Here is a 21,562-nt window from a genome sequence, read left to right on the forward strand (position 1 = left end):
CATAGGGACACAGAGATTTGAAAAGGCTTCATTCCAGAATGATCAATGATATAAACATGAAACAAACCATCCAAGGATTTTAGGATAATTGAGTGGTCTGAAATCCACTTGAGAGTACAAATGATATAAAAAGCATATTTATGATCATTACAACATACACACTTACAAACACAAAAGCTACAAAATAAATGCTTTCAATCCGATGAGCTGTTGCTGCATTGAGACCCCACTGTTGGAATAAACCAGATTCCCAGCATTGATTGTTGTCGTGATTATGATACAAACACCTTATAAAGTGCTCATGTGTGTTAAATGCAAGGTGCACACATGAAAACACTCCTGAAAGGGTGGAGGGGGAGAATTATATTCATATATGTTCTGTAACAGGATTTATTGCTAAGGATGCATTTTCAACTTCGTTATCTGGTTCTCCATAACTTGGCGTCCAGTAGTAATGGCGCTTAAGGCCATGAGAGAGTTCAGCAAGATATATATGTCCATCCACTTCATAGGGCTCAACATCTGTTCCAGTGGGGTTCAAACGGCCACTCTGAAGCAATTCTGCAAATGCCTGAAAAACCACAAAATATGAAGTTGACCCTTTTTGCAATAAGCAGTGGCCCAGAAATACCTTCGGTAAGAACATAAAATGAAGAATGCTGCATACAGCAGATGGCCACAATACATGTGGGTAGAAAGTGGGTAGAAAAACAGACCTTGAGGGACAGACAGAAGCTGCCACAAGATAACAGTCCAATGAAAGCAATGAAACATATTGTAGAACATAATATAATAGGGTTAGAGGTCTTCTAGTTCAATCACCTGCTGAAGCAGGAGATTCTACATCAATTATGGCTAACCTTTTCATTACTGTGTGCCAAGAGCGCATATGCGCACCCATAACACAATATACACATGCACCCCCATGTGCGCCCCACGCCCATGTGTGTGTGCACGACCCCCTGCGCTCCCCCTTTCCCCCTGTGCATGTGCATGCAACCCCCATGCACCCTGCCCCCATGCACATGTCCGTACAACCCTACACGTGCGCGTGCAACCTCCGCATGGGCAAGAGAGACCTAAAACCAGCTGGCCAGCGGGAGGCACATGTGCATGTGCAGTGGAGCTGATCTGGGGCGACAGCTTGCATGCCTGCAGAGAGGGCTCTGCATGCCACCCATGGCAAAGCCATAGGTTCGCCATGATATATACTATTTTGGATAAATGGCTCTCCAGTCTTTTGAAAACCTCCACTCATGGAGCACTCACAATTTCTGGAGGTAAGCCTTTACACTGATTTATTTCTCTTTAGTTTTACGTTGGATCTCTCTTCAATCATATTGTACTCATTACTTCTTGTCCTACCTCTGAAGAATCATTCAACCCCTTTATCTCTGTGACAGCCCCTCAAGTATTGAAAGACAGTGATTATGGCACCTCTAATCCTCTTAGACCAGACATACCCAGTTCTCTCAACCACTCATCTTACTACTTAGCCTCCACCCGCTAAAGTTTGTTCTCTACATTCTTTCTAGAGTCTCAACATCTTTTTTGTATCATGGTGATCAGGTAACTTGAGTCCAGGGCAGAACTGTAACTAAGAAAATGTCAGGTTGACCCTCCTAAATCTCACAAACATCAGAGAGGGAAGAAGTGCTTTCAGACTTGAAAAATTTTGTTATTAGTAAACTTAAAAGTAGTTTTGACTTTGATTTCCTACTCTGAAGAGCTACTAGTGGGGAGGAACAGAACCATTCTTCCACACCATGTCTGCCTTGTCATCTCAAATCAAGCCCACCATCTTATCCTAGATGCTTTGCCACCTTGGGACAAATCAACATTGTAGAAAGAACAAGTGATGATATTGTGCTGTTTTCTCTACTACACTGAAGCCAGATCTACACTAATCTCACTAGCAATCCTTGCTGCACTTTCCTTAAAAAAAGGAATGGATATCTTGTTAATTGACTGACAATGTCACAGGTTGGAAGTAAATGGAATAAGGGAACAAAATGTAGAGGAAGATAATCCCTACTGTGGGCATTATGCCATCCATATTTTGACAGACTAGAGATAAAGGAGAAAGAAAAAGGAGAAGACAGGTATGAAAGGAAGATGGTTGTTAACAGAGAAAATATGTCTAATTTTCATATGCTGGGCTACATTTCAGCACGAGAGTTCAATATTTTTTTTAAAATAGCTTTCATATCAGGTGAGAGAAACTTCTTCTCCTGGGCATGATTATAAGAACAGAATTAGAATTGTGGGACATACTCATTAAGCAATAAGTTGTTATAACCCTCTTATTTAAAAATATTTGCATTATATGCAACAAGAGAGAAAAAGAAAAGAGGCCCACTATATATACAAACTAAGAGAACTAATCTATGTTTCATCACTCAATTATTTAAATGACAATTGCTGGCTTAGTTGTTTAATTTCCCATTTTTCATATTGTTAAATAAACTAACAAATATTTAATAATAAATAATATAAATTATATATTTTATTTATTTATTTATTTAAATATTTTATATTTAATAATATAAACAAATGGAAAACACTGAAGCGAGCAAATGTCAATTAAAATGTTGTGGCCTGTCAGCCACCAGCCCCTCCAACAGTCAAATCAGATGATTGTTGGAGGCAGCATGGGAGTCGCCCAGCATCAAGGCAACCTGAGAGCTCCCGGGGGTGGGGGGAGGGAATGGAGCTGTGAGAGATAAAGATAGAGGTGGATCCTGAACCATCCATCAGCCCTCAGATGGAGAGCGGCTGATGAGGAAGAGGAGGAACAGCTGGGTCCAGTGCCTAATGTGCAGATGCACAGAAGGCAGAGGAGAGGAGAGTAGTGGAAATATATGGGCTGATCCTTGGGATGGAAGAGCCACTGCTGCTATTGAAACCCCACCCTAGCTCTGGGGATAAAAAGCAGGGATGGAAATGAATAGGTGTGGCAGACAATATTCATCTCCCTGCTGGACAGACTTGTTAGCCTGTGATGAGAGAGGGGGGGGGAGGGAGGGAGGGAGAGAGAGAGAGAGAGAGAGACTTTTTGCCAGGGCTGCGGGTGCTCCTAATAAAGGGAACAATTAGGTAACTATAGATGCTTTGTCATGTTTGGGAGCCAAATCAGAACACAAAAGCTGTAAACAACTCTTTGTCAGGCCTGCAGCCATCTTTTCTTTTGGATCTTTGTCCTGCCACACTTTCCATTATTCTGCTATGCATTTTCTATTGTGAGAAAATGGGAGGGCGATTGTAAGGAGTTGCATACTATGTAGCCATAACAAAATTCTTTCTAGAAAGCCAAGGTCATCCTTTGTCTCTTCACCACTTCACGTGACCGGAATTGGATGGGTGGAACTGCCAGCATGGCAGTGGGAGATTGAACCATGTGATGGACTTGTGGGTGTGGAGGCAAGATCTTGAACTTTCCACTGGGTGGGAAAAACTGGGAAGCTTTCAAATTTGGGTTTTCTCAGATGTGCCAGCCTGGCTCCCTCAATAAATTGGAACATTGAGCAATACTTTGCCTTGGACTCTGATTTACTTTGGGATACTATTTGGAACCTTGACACTCTTCCCATGCTGGGAACTGAAGTGCACATTGAGAAAGCCTCAATGGCTGGCTTCAGACAGTTCTTTCAGTTAAAAAAGCACAACCTGGGTTTATGCAATGTGTGAACCCACACAATCTATTGCTCAAATGCCAGTTGCCACCAGAAAGGAGGACGAAATGTTTGTGAATGGGAACGGGACAACACCACCATTCCTTTACAAGTGATGATGAGGACTATCAGGAAGACAACTAGTCCACTATATCTGAAGGAACCTCTGAGAAGAAGGACCTACCTCACAAGTAGCTTCATCAAATTTGTTTCCCCAGATGTAGATGTATGAAAGGACAGGGTTTATTTTCATGGCATCTGAAAGTGCCACCAATCCTGGCCCAGATATGTTGTTATACGTCACTGCTAGCCTACGAAAAGGATATAAAGCAGAAAACAAAGTTTTGGAGCAAAGTTGACCAACCTTAGCCATTTTCAAACTGCATGATAAAATATATGTATACTAGATCAGGGGTCTCCAACCTTGGCAACTTTAAGACTTGTGGACTTCAACTCCCAGAGTTCCTCAGCAAATCCACAAGTCTTAAAGTTGCCAAGGTTGGAGACCCCTGATCTAGATGCAACTCTATAATCTGTTCTCCATCCATAACCACATCTGCTATCATTATCCGGAACCATAAAGTCTATCTTGCTTTCTGTCTCTTTTTACACAAGACAGTGTTTATATCTCTGGCCCACCCCCTGGTGTTAATTTCTCCATTGTTTGATGATTAGGAACTACCTGTCACTTTCCATTTTCCTTAGGGCTTCTTAACTATGCTCTGATAATTTAAGTGTTGTGGATGATGACTATGGCTTTCAGCAAACAGTAGCTAAGCAAACCGTGGCCTAAATAGACATGTGAAAAGCCTACATCACAGATCCATGTATCAGCACACTGAAGAGTGATTACAGGCAAATGAAATAAGATCAGGAAGATTTGGGCATCAGGAGACATGTGCTTAAGCTGTTCCACCAGCAGTGGTCGCACAGATTCAGATGGGTTCCACTTTGAAGTTTAATTTTGTTCAATTTTGTTTGAACAAACTGGAAACAGCCTACTTAATCCTAGGACCATGATGGCAAGCCTATGGCACACATGCCAAAGGTGGCACACAGGGCCCTCTCTGTGGGCACGCCAGCTGTTGCCCCAACCCAGCTCCCCCGCGCATGTGCGCGCGCCTCCCCCGCACCCCATTTTGGGGCTGGAAGGGGTCCTGCAACAACCTGGAAGCCAAAAATGGGTGTGGTGGGGGACGATGCATGCACAGGGGTCTGCCCACATGCATGGGGCACACACGCATGTACGGAGCACATGTGAGAGGTGCTCACATTGCATTTTGAGGTTTTGTGCATGTGCATTCGCATGCATGCATCACTTTGGGCTCTCGGCACCAAAAAGGTTAGCCATCACTGTCCTAGGATCACAAAAGTAGGCTGATACTATGTCATGCAAACTACTTACCTAAACTCAATCTTCATAAAAATGGTTAGGGGCATGATTTTAGGACCTTAAAAAATAATCCATAGCAAATAATGAAAGCAATAATGAAATATACTGATTTTGAGTAGTTCGGAGAACCGGTAAATACCACCTCTGACTGGCCCCGCCCCATCTATTCTCTGCCTCCTGAGTCCCAGCTGATTGGGAGGGAATGGGGATTTTGCAGTATCCTTCCCCTGCCACGCCCACCAAACCAAGCCCGCTAAGCTACGCCCACAGAACTCTGGTAGCAACACATTTTGAATCCCACCACTGCTGCAGTTTTCAATACTCTTGTGTTATCACATCCGTAGGTCTGGGAATAAAAATTTTGTATACTAACGCTTGGAGGGTCCGATTATACGTAGCAAGGGCGTCGCTTAGGTAGAAAGCACCATCATTTTCTATCCTGTTAAAATTAAGATCCACAATCTCGAGCGTAGTGTTTTGTTTTAATAGCTGTCCTAGAAACTTCATGCCATCTCGGCTAATTTTGTTACTGAAAAGAGATAAGCATAAATATTCATTTTTAAAAGAACGTATTGTGTTCCAGATGAGGAACTGTATTGCAGTCCACAAAGATTAGTTAATACTATAATGTACTCTTGCGTAGTCTGTAGTGAGAAGGCATTACAGGAAAAAATATGCAATGGTTGTTTCCTAAATAATTGTTGTTGTTAGTTGCGAAGTCGTGTCCGACCCATTGTGACCCTATGGACAATGTTCCTCCAGGCCTTTCTGTCCTCTACCATCCTCTGGAGTCCATTTAAGCTCACGCCTACTGCTTCCAGTACCTCATTCTCTGTCGTCCCTTTCTTCTTTTGTCCTCAATCTTTCCCAGCATTGGGCTCTTCTCCAGTGAGTCCTTCCTTCTCATTAGGTGGCCAAAGGACCTGGCCTTCTAAAGAGAAGTCAGGTTTGATCTCCTCTAGGACTGACTGGTTTGATCCCTTTGCAGTCCAAGGGACTCACATGAGTCTTCTCCAGCACCATAGTTCAAAGGCCTCAATTCTTTGGCGCTCAGCCTTTCTTATGGTCCAACTTTCATACATTGCAACTGGGAAAACCATAGCCTTGACTATACACACTTTTGTTGGCAGAGTGCTCTGCTTTTTAGTATGCTGTCTAGATTTGCCATAGTTTTCCTTCCCAGGAGAAAGCGTCTTAATTTCTTTGCTGCAGTCCCCATCTGTTGTGATCTTGGAGCCCAGGAAAATAAAATCTGTCATTACTTAAATAGCAATAGCAATAGCAGTTAGACTTATATACCGCTTCATAGGGCTTTCAGCCCTCTCTAAGCGGTTTACAGAGTCGGCATATTGCCCCCAACAACAATCCGGGTCCTCATTTTACCCACCTCGGAAGGATGGAAGGCTGAGTCGGTGAGATTTGAACAGCCGAACTGCAGAACTGCAGTCAGCTGAAGTAGCCTGCAGTGCTGCATTTAACCACTGCACCACCTCGGCTCTTTTTATAACACATATTGGCAACTAATACTCTTAATGCCATGTTGTATTATACAATTGCCCTTCCTTCCTGTACATTGTTCAGAAAGGCTAGGAAAGCTGTCAAGTCTACATGTATTTATTTATGAACAAGCTTGAATTATATGATTTAGGTTCCATTAATTTCTTGGACTCTTCTCTAGGTAGGTGGGACTGCACCTCAAATATTGTGCCAATTCTGGTCAACATCTTTTAGGAATAACAGTGAGTTTCTGGAATGTGTCTCAAAAACAACCAAGATGTTAGGAGACCTGGGAAAAAGTCTTATGAAAAGTGATTATGTTATGGGTATGGCTTGGAAAATGGAAAACTATAAGAAGACACAATGACTCTTTTTAAGCATCTGATGGGCTGTTATGAAAATGAGGCAGAATTGCCCATCTTCGTTTCACAAGCCAGGATAAGAAAGAATAAGTTTAAAATTACACAAAAAAGTAGAGCTCTGTTGGATATTAGGAAGAATCTCTTAAATGGTCAGAGATACTCAACAATGAAACTTCAGGAATTAAAGGCTCCTCATAGGCGGCATTTGCCACCTGCAAGGCTAGCAAGGATGTTTAAAAACAGGTCCGCTAAATGTTGGAAGTGCAACCAGATACCTGGTAATTATCATCATAATGTGGTGGACATGCCCAAAGGCAAAAGAATTTTGGACGAAAATATATACACGATTAAGAGAAAATGTTAAAGCAAAATATAGATTTAAAGTCAGAAATATTTCTGTTAGGTATACTACTAGAAAAATATGATAAAGGGGATGTGTATTTAATATTGCATGTTTTGACAGCAGCGAGAATTGTTAGGGAAGCCTGGATTGATGCAAGAGAAGTGCAATTGTTTAACTCTGCCTCCATATAAAGGGGGAATATCAGCAGGCTTGTGAAGGAGGAGGAGGACAGCAGAAGTTTTCAGGGTTACCAGTGTTAAAAAAAAGAAGCCCAGTGTTAAAAAAAGACGCCCTATTCTAACAAAGCAATCTGTATCGTTTAAGTTTCTCTTACCAGCTGACATCAAGATATCGGAGGGTGCTATTGTTGTACAAGGCATCGCACAGACGTTCAATCCCAAAATTCTTCATTCCATGTTTACATAAATGCAATTCCACCAAGGTGCAGTTGACTCCTAGCATGGAAGCTATGTGGATGGTGGTTTCTTCCTGAAGTTCCATATTATTAAATTACATTTTGAACCTATTCCAGGTAGCAATAACACTTAAGACTTATATACCTCCCCATAGTGCTTTACCACCCTCTCTAAGCAGTTTACAAAGTTATCCTATTGTCCCCAACAATCTAGGTCCTCATTTTACCAACCTCAGAAGAATAGAAGGCTGAGTCAACCTTGAGCTGGTGAGGATCAAACACCTGGCAGTAAACTGAATTAGCCTGTAATACTGCATTCTAACCACTGCGCCATCATGGCTCTTAACCGCAGCCTTCCCCAATCTGGTGCTTTCCAAGTGTGAAGAAGGGAGATATGTTGGTTTCATCTGGGTTTGGCTAGTGTAGATTCAAAGGACGAGGAAATTTGACATTGCCTAAGACTTTTGTCCATATTTATAATTACCATCTATTCTTTCCCGGAGGGAGGGAAATTAACTTAAATTTAGGGGTGTTTTCAAAGCCATGTGTCATTGCTACTAAAACTGCTCAGCATACTCACTTCTTCACTGTACAGAATTGGCCTGTTGAGATTTATAGCTTTAATTGATTCATTGTGATGCAAAACAGTTGCCAAAGCTATCATGCTCTGCGTACCCTGAGAATAAAAAAATAACAAATCCAGAAAATGACAACTCGGCTCCACAGTTAAACTTTTAACAATTTAAGCTAACACTTAAAATGTTTTATATTCTGTTCAAAACCATAATGGTAAATCTTTCTTGGCTGTGTACTATAAACATGGTTGAATTAGGTTTCTCTTTTTGACGAGTCTCTCAAATAATTTTGTTTTAACTTTACTTACCAGGTCACAGTCTCCAAAATCTAACTTCTCTATTGTGCAGTTCACCTGCATCATAGCTGCAAAATACATTCCTCCTTTATTCTCAATCTTGTTGCCCGTCATTCTTAAGTAACACAGCGTTTCGTTCCTCTGGAAGGAAAGCTTCAATCATTTCTTTGCAACAGTTTAAATTGGTCCCCCTCAGGCACCTTCCAAAATCCCTACCCAGCATGGCTCTTTCCCAATCCTCTGCCAATGCTACAACTTTAATATTCACAATTTCCACAGGGAATTTAAAATACGTGCCCACCCCCCACCCACCCCGATGATGTCAGGCTGAGGAGAGACTGGTGGTATCTCTGACATTCTATATCCGGGTGTTTCTCAATCTTGACAACTTTCAGATGTGTGGAAGACTTCAACTTCCAGAATTCCTCAACCAAGATGCATTCTGGGAGTTGAAGTCTTCCACACAGCTTAAAGTTGTCAAGGCTGACAACCATTGTTCTATATATTTGGAAAATTGGGCTTTTTTCTAAAATCGTCTAATTGCCATTAAGAGAGGGAGAAAGCTTTGCTGCAAGTGGAATTATAGGTCCAGGTTACCTGAGGAATGGACTCACCCCAATGGGATTGACCCATGCTGGCAGGGAGTATGCTGGAGTATGCTGAGGACTCTGGCTGGCAGCGTCCAGAAGGGCCTTTTCTGCAGTGGCTCCTGCTCTCTGAAACATTGTGCCCTTCAAGGTGAGATCCACCCACATTTTCTTAGCCTTAAAGCCTGGCTCTGCCAATTGATTTGAGACCCCAATGGAGGCGTTCCATACTGAAAGTAGTTGGTGGACTGAGAGAAGATTCTACTGCTGCCCCATTTGTATCCTGCTTCCTTCCTTAGCAATCTTTATTAATTTTAAAGTTTATTTATCATTTTAATATTTTATTTTAATTTAAAATTAATAGTATAATGTTAACGATGTAAAAAAAAAAAAGATGTTGAGAATCTAGAAAGAGTGCCAGAAAGAGCAACAAAGATGATTAGGGGACTGGAGGCTAAAACGTATAAAGAACGGTTGCTAGAATTGGGTATGTCTAGCTTAATGCAAAGAAGGACTAAGGGTGACATGATAGCAGTATCTAAGAGGCTTCCACAAAGAAGAGAGGATCTATCTATTTTCCAAAGCACCTGAAGGCAGGACAAGAAGCAATAGATAAAAACTAACAGAGGAGAGGACCAACACATAAATAAGGATAAGTTTCCTGGCAGTGAGAAAAATTAATCAGTGGAACGACTTGCCTCCAGAAATTGTGGGTACTCCAACACTGGAGGTTTTAATGAAGAGATTGGACAACTATTTGTCTGAGGTGGTATAGAGTCTCCTGCTTGAGCAAGGGGTTGGACTAGAAGACCTCAAATGACCCTTCCAACTCAAGTTATACTGTTATTGTTGTTAATGCTTTATATTGTTGTTTTTACGGTGTTTTAAGTGTCCTAGAGTCACCTGAGGGCAGAATGGATGGCACATAAATTTAATAAGCTAACTATTAAAAATAATTCCATAGCAATTACGTCTTATCATTCATCTGCTGTCCTCCTCTTCTTGCACGGAAGAGCACATTTCATTAAGTGTTGCTTTAAAATAAGCAGTAGGGTTGTGCAAAGTTTTTGAAAGGATTCACTTCATAAACTGAGTTTGCATGTGCAAATCAGTTTTGAAGCTCTGAAGCAAAAAGGCCTAGGCAGATCATGTACTGAAAGGCATCTTGCTCACAATGTACCCGCCTGGATCCTTAGCGAGAATTTTTCATTTGGATTCGGGGCCGGATTTTTACCCTCTAGCAAAGAATTAAGCAAAGAAAGAATTCAAGAATTCTGGGAGTTGAAGTCTACAAGTCATAAAGAGGCCATCGTTCCTCACTTCTGGCCTACAAGCTTGTCCTGCACAGACTCTAACAAAACTGAATCCACTCCCCAACTGCCTAGTTTGAATCCATTGAGTCAAAGACATTACATCAGAGGTGGTATTCAGCAGGTTCTGACCAGTTCTGGATAACCGGTAGCAGAAATTTTGAGTAGTTTGGAGAACTGGTAACTACCACCTCTGGCTGGCCCTGCCCCCATCTATTCTCTGCCTTCCGAGTCACAGCTGATCAGGAGGAAATGGGGATTTTGCAGTAATCTTCCCCTGGAATGGGAAGGGAGTGGAGATTTTGCAGTATCCTTCCCCTGCCACGCCCACCAAGCTATGCCCGCAGAATCAGTAGTAAAAGAAATTTGAATCCCACCACTGCTTTACACCTCAATGTGCCTTGCTCCAAATGGGAAGCTCATGTGGCTTTCTGTGGATTTCTCCCAGAGTGATACACACTTACGTGCATTGCTTTAGCTATGAATTCTGCTCCAAGGGTACCAATGTCGTTGAACATCAGATTGAGGTAGAGCAGGGTCCGATTATCCTACAATACAAAAACATGGGGTGTATTGTTCATGTTGTCCTCCCTGGGTCTCTTTCACACCCTTCCAAAGATTGGTTTCCTTAGGATGAATGCACAATGCACATTCCAGTTTGGCCAGCAGTTCAACACTTGCAACATGTGGCTGAGAGTTTGGGCCCAACAGTTACATGGCTCCATGCAATTTTCCATCTCAGGTACAGATTTGGGGAGGATTTCTGTAACCGCGTGATACTTGTTCATCTCAGTTGGGTGCTAAGAACAGCTCTTTCCAAACAGAAGATAGTCAGAGAAGATGATGTGCAATTTTAAGTGGTGGGATGCAAGAACATGACAAAGAGATCTTTGTAGGCTACTCTTCTGATTGCTCCATTTAAATCAAGCTCCACCCGCAGGTTGCCATTATCAGTTCGGCCTATACGATCCGAACCGGCTGAATACCACCTCTGTGTGCAGGCCATTTCCTGGAATTCTCCTTCAACACAAAAGTAATATTGCGAGCAGTCCTTGACTTACAACCATCATTTAGCCGCCATTCGACTTTTCAACAGCATTTGACTTACTTAAAGTGACCTACAATCAGTCCTCGTATTCCCAACCATCATGCGATCAAAATTCAGCCAGTTGGCAGCACGTACTTATGACAATTGAAAGAGCCCGGGATCATGTGATCACCATTTGCAATCTCCCCATCTGACTTCCAACAAGGAAGTCAGATTGCCCGTGAATCCAGGGAAGCCTGATTCACTTCAGAACTGCATGATTCCCTTAACAACTGCAGTGATTGCCTTAAGAACCGTGGCAAAAGGTGGTGGCAAAATTGGGTCTGACTCAGTTAGCAAGTATATTGCTTAGCAACAGAAATTCTAATCCTAATTGTGGTCATAAATTGAGGACAACCTGAACTAGGCTGGGTTTATGAATTTTAGAATTTCCACCCTGCAAGAAGAGACTGAGAGTTTTAATTGCAAGAGCCATGGGGAGCAAATGCAATTCCATCCCAAGAATTTCAAGGAACAGGGATTCGTAGTTTGCTTGATAGATACCTGAATGAAAGCAGCAATGTGGGCTGCGCCAGCATCAGTTAAAAGATTGTATCTCAGGTCCAGCCCTGAAAAAAACAAAGGATACAAAAATGAACAGACCGCAGCTGTAATCACTTTTGTAACAATACCTTAACATTTCCCATCACATTCTCTTAACCAAAACTGCATCCAATTTGGGTTGCCATGGTATAAGAAAAGATGTTGAGACTAGAAAGAGTGCAGAGAAGAGCAAGCAAGATGATTAGGGGACTGGAGGTTAAAACATAAAGGATGATTGCTGAAATTGGGTATATCAGGTATAATGAAAAGAAGGACTAGGGGAGACATAATAGTAATGTTCCAATATATAAAGGGCTGCTACAAAGAGGGAGCCAAGCTATTCTCCAAAGCACCTGAAGGCAGGACAAGAAACAATGGGTGGAAACTAATCAAGGAGAGTTCCAACCTAGAACTCAGGATAAATTAGCTTTGTAAAACAATTAATCAGTGGAACAAATTCTGTCCAGAAGTTGTGAATTCTCTAACATGGAGAGTTTTTAAAAAGAGATTGGACAACCATTTGTCTGTAATGATATAGGACAACGGTCACCAACTGGTGGCCCATGGACCACTGGAGGTCCGCAGAATTTTTTTTTTTGCATTTTTTATATTGCACTAATACTATTTATCATTTAAAAAAAAATATGTTAGTGGTTCACGGAATTTAAAATTAGGAGTTAGTGGTCCCTGAGGTCTGAAAGTTTGGTGATCCCTGGTATAGGGGGTTTCCTCCCTAACCAGGGGGTTGGACTAGAAAACCTTCAAGGTCCCTTCCATCCCTGTTATTCTATTCTATTCCATTGGCTTTCTCTAATTGCAAAATTCATTCATGAAGCCTAATCTTGCTTTATTCCAAGGCCTAATCTGAATATTACACTGGGTGGAAAGTGGGATTTAACTACGATTGCACTCTTTGATTGCGCTTTTGTGACATAACGGAGAAATCTCTAGGGAGATTCTCATTTATCCAGGGTCAGGGTTGTCACAAAGGTGCTTTTACTTGATTTTTCTTTAAGACATTTCACTTCTCATCCAAGAATATTTTCCGGTTCTGTGAAATGCCTTGAAGCAAAAGCAGAATGTCCAGTTACCTTTAAAATAAAAGCACCTTTCGGATAAATGGAAAAATCTAAACTTCAAGTCTTCCTTCAATTATACCATCTGATTCTAGACATTAGATTTTGTGTTTCAGAGGCTAAAATTTAACGCATTAGATTTTGTGATTCAGAGGCTAAAATAAGGAAACATACCTGTAAGAAACACATTGTTCATAAAGACAGATGCAAGGATTTGAAAATCAGAATCGGTCACTTTCTGCACTGGTACCAAGCGGTTATTCCCAGCTATTTTCACAGTTACCCTTTGGGTCAACCTGTGGACAACATAAACGGAAGCTCTTTTTGTTGCCGCTCTTCCATTTTATTTCACTCCAATTAAAAGGGAGGTTTAAACATTATTCATGGATTTGCAGAGAGTTCTCTTTCTCTTTCATTGGAGAGGAAAAAATTATTCACAGTCTGAAATGGATCCAGGCATGGTCAGATGGATTTTTAAAAGCCATAAGTCTCATTCAGTTTGCTCCAAAGAAAATGATATCATGATGCAACACCCCTTCCTCTTAATATCAGCAATGCAATAGATTCTATTTACCATAGAGGGAGTTTGGCAAGATGCAGTTTGGGCTTTACACAGATTCCCCGCCTCACCAATCCTTAACAAGAGCAGAAATTGAACCCGGTATTATTCTCTGCAGGAAAATCCCTTTGTTCTGTCTCTAAAGGATAACCTGCTCATCCCCAGCTGGGCTGCAGAGATTTGAAATCTAAGCTGCCTCTGGTTCTTTTTTCATATGAAGAATGTGCTCTTTGGTTGAGCAATGCATACAGCCTCAAAGGCCCAATGCTATAACTCCAAGCCAACTCCGTGATTTGAAAGCATACAAACAATTCTGCATTGAACTACTACAGCATTCCATTATTGGACAAATAATCCTACATGTCTGCTTTAATTTCCAGAATCTCACAATTTTCTTATGACTCTTATGAAATGAATTCTGGGAGCAACATCTAGTAAAGATATCAAAAATCTCACCAGTAGGACTTGGGAAAATCTGATAAATCTCCGTTGAGAACTGGAGGGTAAAGTTTCTTAACCTTCCTCTGTTCTACCTCATTGCATAATATGAATACATAGAGACACATTTGCATATGAGTATTTCTCAACTTACAAAAGGTGGTTTTTTTCAAGAGGCAACTGGACTTTCTGGTTTTTCTTGCAAGATGTTTCACCTGTCCATCCAAGAAGCTTCTTCAGAGCTGAAGAAGCTTCTTGGATGAGATGCAAAACATCTTCCAAGAAAAACCCAAAAGTCCAGTTGCCTCTTGAAAAAGCACCTTTGGGACAACCATGACTGAGAACCTCTATAGACACTCTCAGCTTATAACCATAATTGAGCCAAAGTTATGGTTCTAAGTCATGATATTCATAGGTCAAGGCACCCATGTGGTCAACTCAAATGCAGCCTTCGTTACATGAATGTGATGGTTGTTAAGCGAGTCAATGCATTCTTAGGGAGATTTTTTTAAAAAAATAAATAGCATAAATTACATTAGGTGACTGTGGAACACTGCAGCCAGCTGTAAAGGCAAATGCCCAAAATGCAGTCATGTGACTATAGAGAGTGTCACTCTTGGAACCGGGTGATAAGTACCTTGGAGGGGGGTAATCCCTCCAAATAGTTGCCAAGCACCCAGTCATTAAGCAAGTACTACGTGTACTTTATATGTATCCTGAAGTCTTGCAGAATCCGGATTTTCCTGCTGCAAAAATCATAGTTTTCAAAAATATTTCGTAGGCCCAGAATATTTAACGAGTTATTGGCTTAGTTTTATTATGTTGCCTTACGATTCATCAGGGAGTGCCACTTCTTGGAGAATGTGCTTTATGAATGGGTTCACAGGTTGTTTTACTTCTCTGCAGGTTTCAAAATATTGTTGATCCAGGCTCATGTATGCTAGCATGCTTTCCTAAAATGGAAAGGAAAAGAGTGAGAAAACAGTCACCGGATCTATAGCATCTGTGAGCAGCATCGTCATGAATAGTCACTCACAAGAAACCCTCGGCTGATTCTGGGTGTAGGTTTAGGGAATCTTCCCACAAATTGGAAGGAACTGGTAGCAGCTGGTGGCACAGATACATTTGGCCTCTGGAGACCAATCCAGAGCCCACAATCCAGGAAGCTAAATCAGTGTTTCTCAAACTTGGTAACATGAAGACCCATGGACTTCAATTGCTGGCTGGGGAAATCTGGGAATTGAAGTCCCTCATGTCTTTATGTCACCAAATTTGTAACATTTCTCTCTGACCTCCTTACTGATTTTGCTCATCAGAGGGTTGCAAAAGATGATCATATGACCCTGGGAGACTGCAATTATGCTAATAAATGCATGATGAATGGAATGGATGGAATAGAGTAGAATAGAGTTCTTTATTGGCCAAGTGTGATTGGACACAGGAGGAATTTGTCTTTGGTACATATCCTCTCAGTGTACATAAAAGATATAAGTGAAAAATCATGATCACAGTCATCATAAATACATTCATCGTGAATCATAAGATACAATGCTTGGTGATAGCTGTAGGATACTAAATAAGCAATCAACATAAATCATAGTAGGAACTAATAAACAATATAAATCATAAAAATATAAGCAACAAAGTTATAGGCATAAGTAGAAAAGGAAATGGATAACAGGAAGGTTGAGAAGAATAGAAGTAATGCAGTCTTGCGAATTATTTGACAGTGTTGTGGGAATTAGTTGTTTGGCAGAGTGATGGCATTCGGGGGGGGGGGAAAACTGTCCTGGTGTCTAATTGTTCTGGGGTGCACCATATGCCTGAATTTTGATCACATGACCATGGGGAACGCTGCAACGGTCGTAAGTATGAAAAATGGTTCTGTCACTTTTTTCAATGCCACTGCAACTTCAAACAGTCACTAAACAAACTGTTGTCCAGTATGGGACACAGGCTCAGCTATCACCTTTGGGACACCAGGATTACTGACGCTCAGTGAATATCTTTTCTTCTAATTTTTAAAGATCCACATATAATCTGGGCATTCTGGCTGCTTACAGATGTTCATTGGCATATTTCCGCGTATACCACCACGAGAAGGAGCGCATGACAAAGAGAGGGAGACCCCGGCCGTGCATTTCTAGCCTCTTACCGCCTACCTGTGTTGACGCTGCCTTTTTCCCTCCGTGGCCGCGAAGCGATTCCTTTGCAAAGATCGGAACGCTCGAGAGAAACACACGCTACCCGGACCGCGGTTGCTATGGCGACCACACACGCTTTTCGAAATGGGCATGCGCCGCTTTCCCCCCCCCCCACCCCGGTTGTAGCCGTCTAAAGCAGAGGTCCCCAAACTTGGCAACTTTAAGACTTGTGGACTTCAACTCCCAGAATTCTCCAGTTAAAGTCCAGTTGAAGTCCACAAGTCTTAAAGTTGCCAAGTTTGGCTGCTCTAGAGACTTGGCAAGGATGCGATTTGATGCCTTTCCTTTCCTGCGAAGTGGCCAAGGGCTGCGGTTGGCCACATTCTCACATTCTGAGTCAAAATGCCAAGATGCCCTGCTTAGCCAGTGGTTTGTTAGGGGGGGAAAATAGCAGGAGGAAGGAGTAGTGCTTTCAGCCCCTGTATGGGGAAAAAAAAAGGGGGGGGGAGATATTAATCTGTCAGACAATCAATCAATCAATCAATCGTTTTTCATGCCTTTTAACTCTTTTTTGGGGGGGGGGAGTTGGAATTTGGCCCATTCGCTTCCACTGAAACTCAGTCTTAGCTGTGTGACAAGATGTTGGACATCTTTCCTTGCCTAGTTAAATACATCTAAACACAATGACCTCCACATCTTAGCCCATATGGAAACATGCATTGCCCCTTCCTCCTTTGGTATAGTTTTTTGATCATGTCCCATAATGGCCCATTAAATTCTGGAGTAAAAAGAAAAATGAAGTGTCCTTTCAGTTGAGGTTGACTCCAAATGACTTTGTATATATCTGTGGAGTTTTCTTGGCAACTGAAAGATTTGCCATCTGGAGTCGGCAGTTCAGGTCGGGCAGGAGGCGAGAGCGCGGCGCGTAAAAACGCAGGAGTAGGGAAACACCCCCCACCCAAAAAAAAAAAAAACCTGCAGCGGAGCAGCCCGGCTGAACCAGGCCATTCTCTCTCTCTCCCCCCCTCCCTCCATTTCCCCTCCCTCTAGCCTGGGCCCAGCGATGGGGAAGATCCAGCTGTTCGAAATCCGCTTGAGCGACAGCCGGATGGTCTACTGCAGTGTTTTTCAACCTTGGCAGCTTGAAGATGGGTGGACTTCAACTCCCAGAATTCCCCAGCCAGCTAGCTGGCTGGGGAATTCTGGGAGTTGAAGTCCACCCATCTTCAAGCTGTCAAGGTTGAAAAACACTGGTCTACTGCCCCGGGGAGCTGCAGGTAGGAAGCGTCACCGTTCGCTTTGCAGGAGCTCTCCAATATCGCGCTATCAAAGTGAGCTCCGTGGGCTCTTGTGGAGTATCCAAGAAGATAAACGACACAGCGTGGACGGTGGAAGAGCCATCTGGAGTCGGCTTCCATTGTCCAGTCTGGATTGCAGCTTTGCAATGTCCCTGTAATATCCCAAGCAAGGCTGACTCTACTGTAGTTATTTGTGGCATCAGCTGAGGTTGGCCATCTAAGGCAGTGTTTCTCAACCTTGGCAACTTGAAGATGTCTGGACTTCAACTCCCAGAATTCCCCAGCCAGCAAATGCTGGCTGGGGAATTCTGGGAGTTGAAGTCCAGACATCTTCAAGTTGCCAAGGTTGAGAAACACTGATCTAAGGCATGGCTTAATGGAAAAAACCTACGATTTCTCAGGTTGAGAGTTCTCAATAAATATCTGTCTCATCTCCTTTTTAAAAATCTCCAGACAAAAATATTTCCTCTGTCAAGGTACCTAATTCAATTAATGTAGTCTGAGGGCACTTCTACCAAGGGTAGAAAGCTCCCTGCTTTCATCAAAACTGAACTCAGCCTATTTATTTCTAGGTCAATTACAACTCAATGTAATCTATTTTGCAGGATACAGTTTCGGAAATCCACCATGCTTTGAGATGAACTATTTTTTTCATTAGCAGCAATTCCAGCTCCTTGGCAATTTCCATTCCCAACTGTTTGCCAAACAACCAAAGAATCATTGTTACATAGGATATTGGTAAAGGCTGAAGACAGATGGGTATTCCTTCCTTCCTTCCTTCCTTCCTTCCTTCCTTCCTTCCTTCCTTCCTTCCTTCCTTCCTTCCTCCCTCCCTCCCTCCCTCCCTCCCTCCCTTCCCTTCCTCCCTCTCCTTTCTTCTTTCCTTCCTTTCTTCCACCCTTCCTCCTTCTGCCCCTTCCTTCCAATTGATGATTAGGGAACAGAGGCTAAAACATATGAAGAATGGTTGCAGGAACTGGGTATGTCTAGTTTAATGAAAAGAAGGACTAGGGCAGACATGATAGCAGTGTTCTGATATCTCAGGGGATGCCACCAAGAAGAGGGAGTCAAGCTATTCTCCAAAGCACCTGAGGATAGGACAAAAAGCAATGGGTGGAAACTGATCAAAGAAGAGAGGCAACTTAGAAGTAAGGAGAAATTTCCTGACAGCTAGAACAATTAATCAGTAGAACAACCTGCCTCCAGAAGATGTGAATGCTCCAGCACTGGAAGTTTTTAAGAAGATGTTGGATATCCATTTGTCTGAAATGGTATAGAGTTTCCTGCCTAGGAAGGGGGTTGGACTAGAAGACCTCCAAGGTCCCTTTCAACTCAGTTATTCTATTCTATTCTATTGTGTCAAGAGATCCCTGTTTTTGTGGTCTTCTCTGATAACTGAGAAGAAACATTTATTTGTCTGTTTCTGCAGTGCAGAGACGTTCTGTGAAGCATCTCCTTCTCAAAATTAAGCCACCCATTACTAGATCAGTAAACTAGTACTAGATCAAGGCAAAGACTAGAGGAAAATTATGTTGAAAATATGGTTCCACCACAAAACCGCGGACGACAAAATCGCGCTCGACGAAAGCGCGTACGTGACATCATCACAGCGCGACGAAAACATCGCGCTGTGATCGATAAATGTAAAAATAAAGCGAAAACCTTACCCTAACCCCCCCAAACCTAACCCTAAACCTAACCCTAAACCTAACCCTTAACCTAACCCTAAATCTAACCCTAAACCTAACCCTTAACCTAACGCTAAACCTAACGCTAACGCTAACCCTTAACCTAACGCTAAACGTAACCCTAACGCTCTAAACCTAACCCTAACCCTTAACCTAACCCTAACCCTAACCCTAAACCTAAACCTAACCCTAACCCTTACCTTTATGTGAATCGGCTTGCTTTAATTTTATTTTTATTTCAATTTTTAATTTTTTTCGTCGCGCTGTGATGACGTCAAATGCGCGCTTTCGTCGAGCGCGGTTTTGTGGACCACGGTTTTGACGGGTCACGGAAAATATCACTTTAACTCTTTATTAAAAGGAAAAAAGCGAAGAACCGAATATTGATCACAGTGTAAATAGAGCTCCCATTTGATACGTAACAGTTGTTGGAATGGCTTCATAGTTGTACTATAATGTGCTTATCTGTATCTTTGGATCCTGGCAAATATATGTATGTATGTATGTATGTATGTATGTATGTATACATACATACATACATACATACATACATATAGTATTTTGTCTTACAAGCTGAGAGAACCTAGCAATTGCCAGAATAATTTTTAAATTTTGAAGTTTTTACCAATAATCTATTGGAAAATCAGCAAGCACTCATCTGGATCACCCTCCCTGCTCATTACATTTATATGTATGTATTTCCTATTGGCTAAACTGCAGTGACAGCAGCTCAAATCACATTGATGTATGTCATGTTTTCTTTTTTGTTTTGTAATAATTAGAGGATACACAAAAGGGATGCACCGGAGGCTTAAGAAAAGCAGTAAGTCAAGCAACTATCTGCTTTTTATTGGTTTTATCTCCACAGAGAAATAGCAAGAATTTATGAACATGACCAGTGCTTCAGAGGGAAGTATCAATCTGACTTCGAATCGATATTCAGATGTGACTCAATCTAAAACAGTAGCCTACAGGAAAGTCCGATCATCAGAGTAAGAACTCTGGATTTCAGTAGCTATTAATACTTTCCAACCATTCCTTATCTAACTATAATTTTGTTGGTTTTTCCATACAGATGGGAGTCCAAATGTAACTCTTGCTTTATGCTGTCAGCTTATTGAAAAGAGAAAACTTTTTTTTAAAAAAAGTTATGTATTGAAAGCATCATAGTTGTTTTAACTCTGGTAAAGTGAAACTAACCTTTAGAGGACCCTAACTATTAACTCTGCTAAAGTGAAACTAACCTTTAGATCAGTGGTGAAATCTAAAAAAATTTCCTACCAGTTCTGTGGGCGTGGCTTGGTGGTAGTGTCATGTGACTGGGTGGGCGTGGCTATGTAGTCATGTGGCGCAGTGGTTAAATGCAGCACTGCAGGCTACTTCAGCTGACTGCAGTTCAGCAGTTCGGCTGTTCAAATCTCACCGGCTCAGGGTTGACTCAGCCTTCCATCCTTCCGAGGTGGGTAAAATGAGGACCCAGATTGTTGTTGGGGGCAATATGCTGACTCTGTAAACCGCTTAGAGAGGGCTGAAAGCTCTATGAAGCGGTATATAAGTTTAACTGCTATTGCTATTGCTATGTGACGGGGGGTGTCAAAAGACAGAAATTCACTTTAACAATGTTCTGCTGGAGCAGGGGGTTGGACTAGATGACCTCCAGGCCCCTTCCAGCCCTGAATTGCTGTGCTCTTTCAAGGTATCCTCTGAAGCTGCATCTAATGCCAGGTTTGTGGTCCTTCTTCCCCCTTCTTTTTCCCTCCCCCTCCCCCCTTTCTCTTTCGCAGCACCCCCACCACTTTTTAAAGCATTTCTTCCTGAACCGGCAGGGGGAAAAAATGCTTTAAAAAGTGAGCGGGGGACGCTTCTGACGATCGCGCGGCTCACAGCTGAACCGCACTTTCCTCAGAAGCTTTTTTTTTTTTACTACCAGTTCCCAGAACCAAGGACAATTGTCCTCTACTGATTCGGCTGAACTGGGAGTATTTCACCCTTGCTTCAGATGACCCCAACTGTTTTGGAGGGAAATGTAGAACATTTATATTTGGGCGGGCTTTTTCTAGTTCTGTGATTGGCTAAGGCCCTGTGGGCCTAGAGTATAAACCAGAGGCTTTTGCCTGCAGTTCCTCAGTTCCATTTTGGAGTCAATGAATGCTGTTGCAGCCATGCTGGTCTGGTTCTTGCCTACTGAAGCCCACTACACCAGTGTTTCTCAACCTTGGCAACTTGAAGATGTCTGGACTTCAACTCCCAGAATTCCCCAGCCAGCGAATGCTGGCTGGG

General features: G+C 42.2%; 1 protein-coding gene across 1 annotated transcript; it reads right to left on the minus strand.

Annotated features, from left to right (window-relative positions):
* Positions 1–133: 133 nt before the first annotated feature.
* On the minus strand, positions 134–15,186 carry LRRC34 (leucine rich repeat containing 34). Its single transcript, XM_032225027.1, has 10 exons — positions 14,984–15,186; positions 13,330–13,451; positions 12,041–12,105; positions 10,914–10,997; positions 8,565–8,693; positions 8,262–8,357; positions 7,601–7,755; positions 5,438–5,593; positions 3,856–3,982; positions 134–571 (listed from the first exon to the last, which is right to left on the minus strand). Exons 1-10 carry the CDS (start codon positions 15,097–15,099, stop codon positions 368–370), a joined length of 1,254 nt encoding a protein of 417 aa, XP_032080918.1. The 5' UTR covers positions 15,100–15,186; the 3' UTR covers positions 134–367.
* Positions 15,187–21,562: the final 6,376 nt, after the last annotated feature.

Source organism: Thamnophis elegans, chromosome 10 (assembly GCF_009769535.1).
Source record: "Thamnophis elegans isolate rThaEle1 chromosome 10, rThaEle1.pri, whole genome shotgun sequence".
Lineage (NCBI taxonomy): Eukaryota > Metazoa > Chordata > Lepidosauria > Squamata > Colubridae > Thamnophis > Thamnophis elegans.

Bases quoted from the DNA above. Each gene is read 5' to 3' on its own strand.
- LRRC34 (XM_032225027.1), bottom strand. From the start codon at position 15,099: ATGCTAGCATACATGAGCCTGGATCAACAATATTTTGAAACCTGCAGA. The intron at 13,452-14,983 runs GTAAGGCAACAT...TGTTGTCCACAG, and splicing joins GTGGCACTCCCTGATGAATC to GTTGACCCAAAGGGTAACTG. The intron at 8,694-10,913 runs GTAAGTGTGTAT...CTTTCCTTCCAG, and splicing joins TCATAGCTAAAGCAATGCAC to AGGAACGAAACGCTGTGTTA.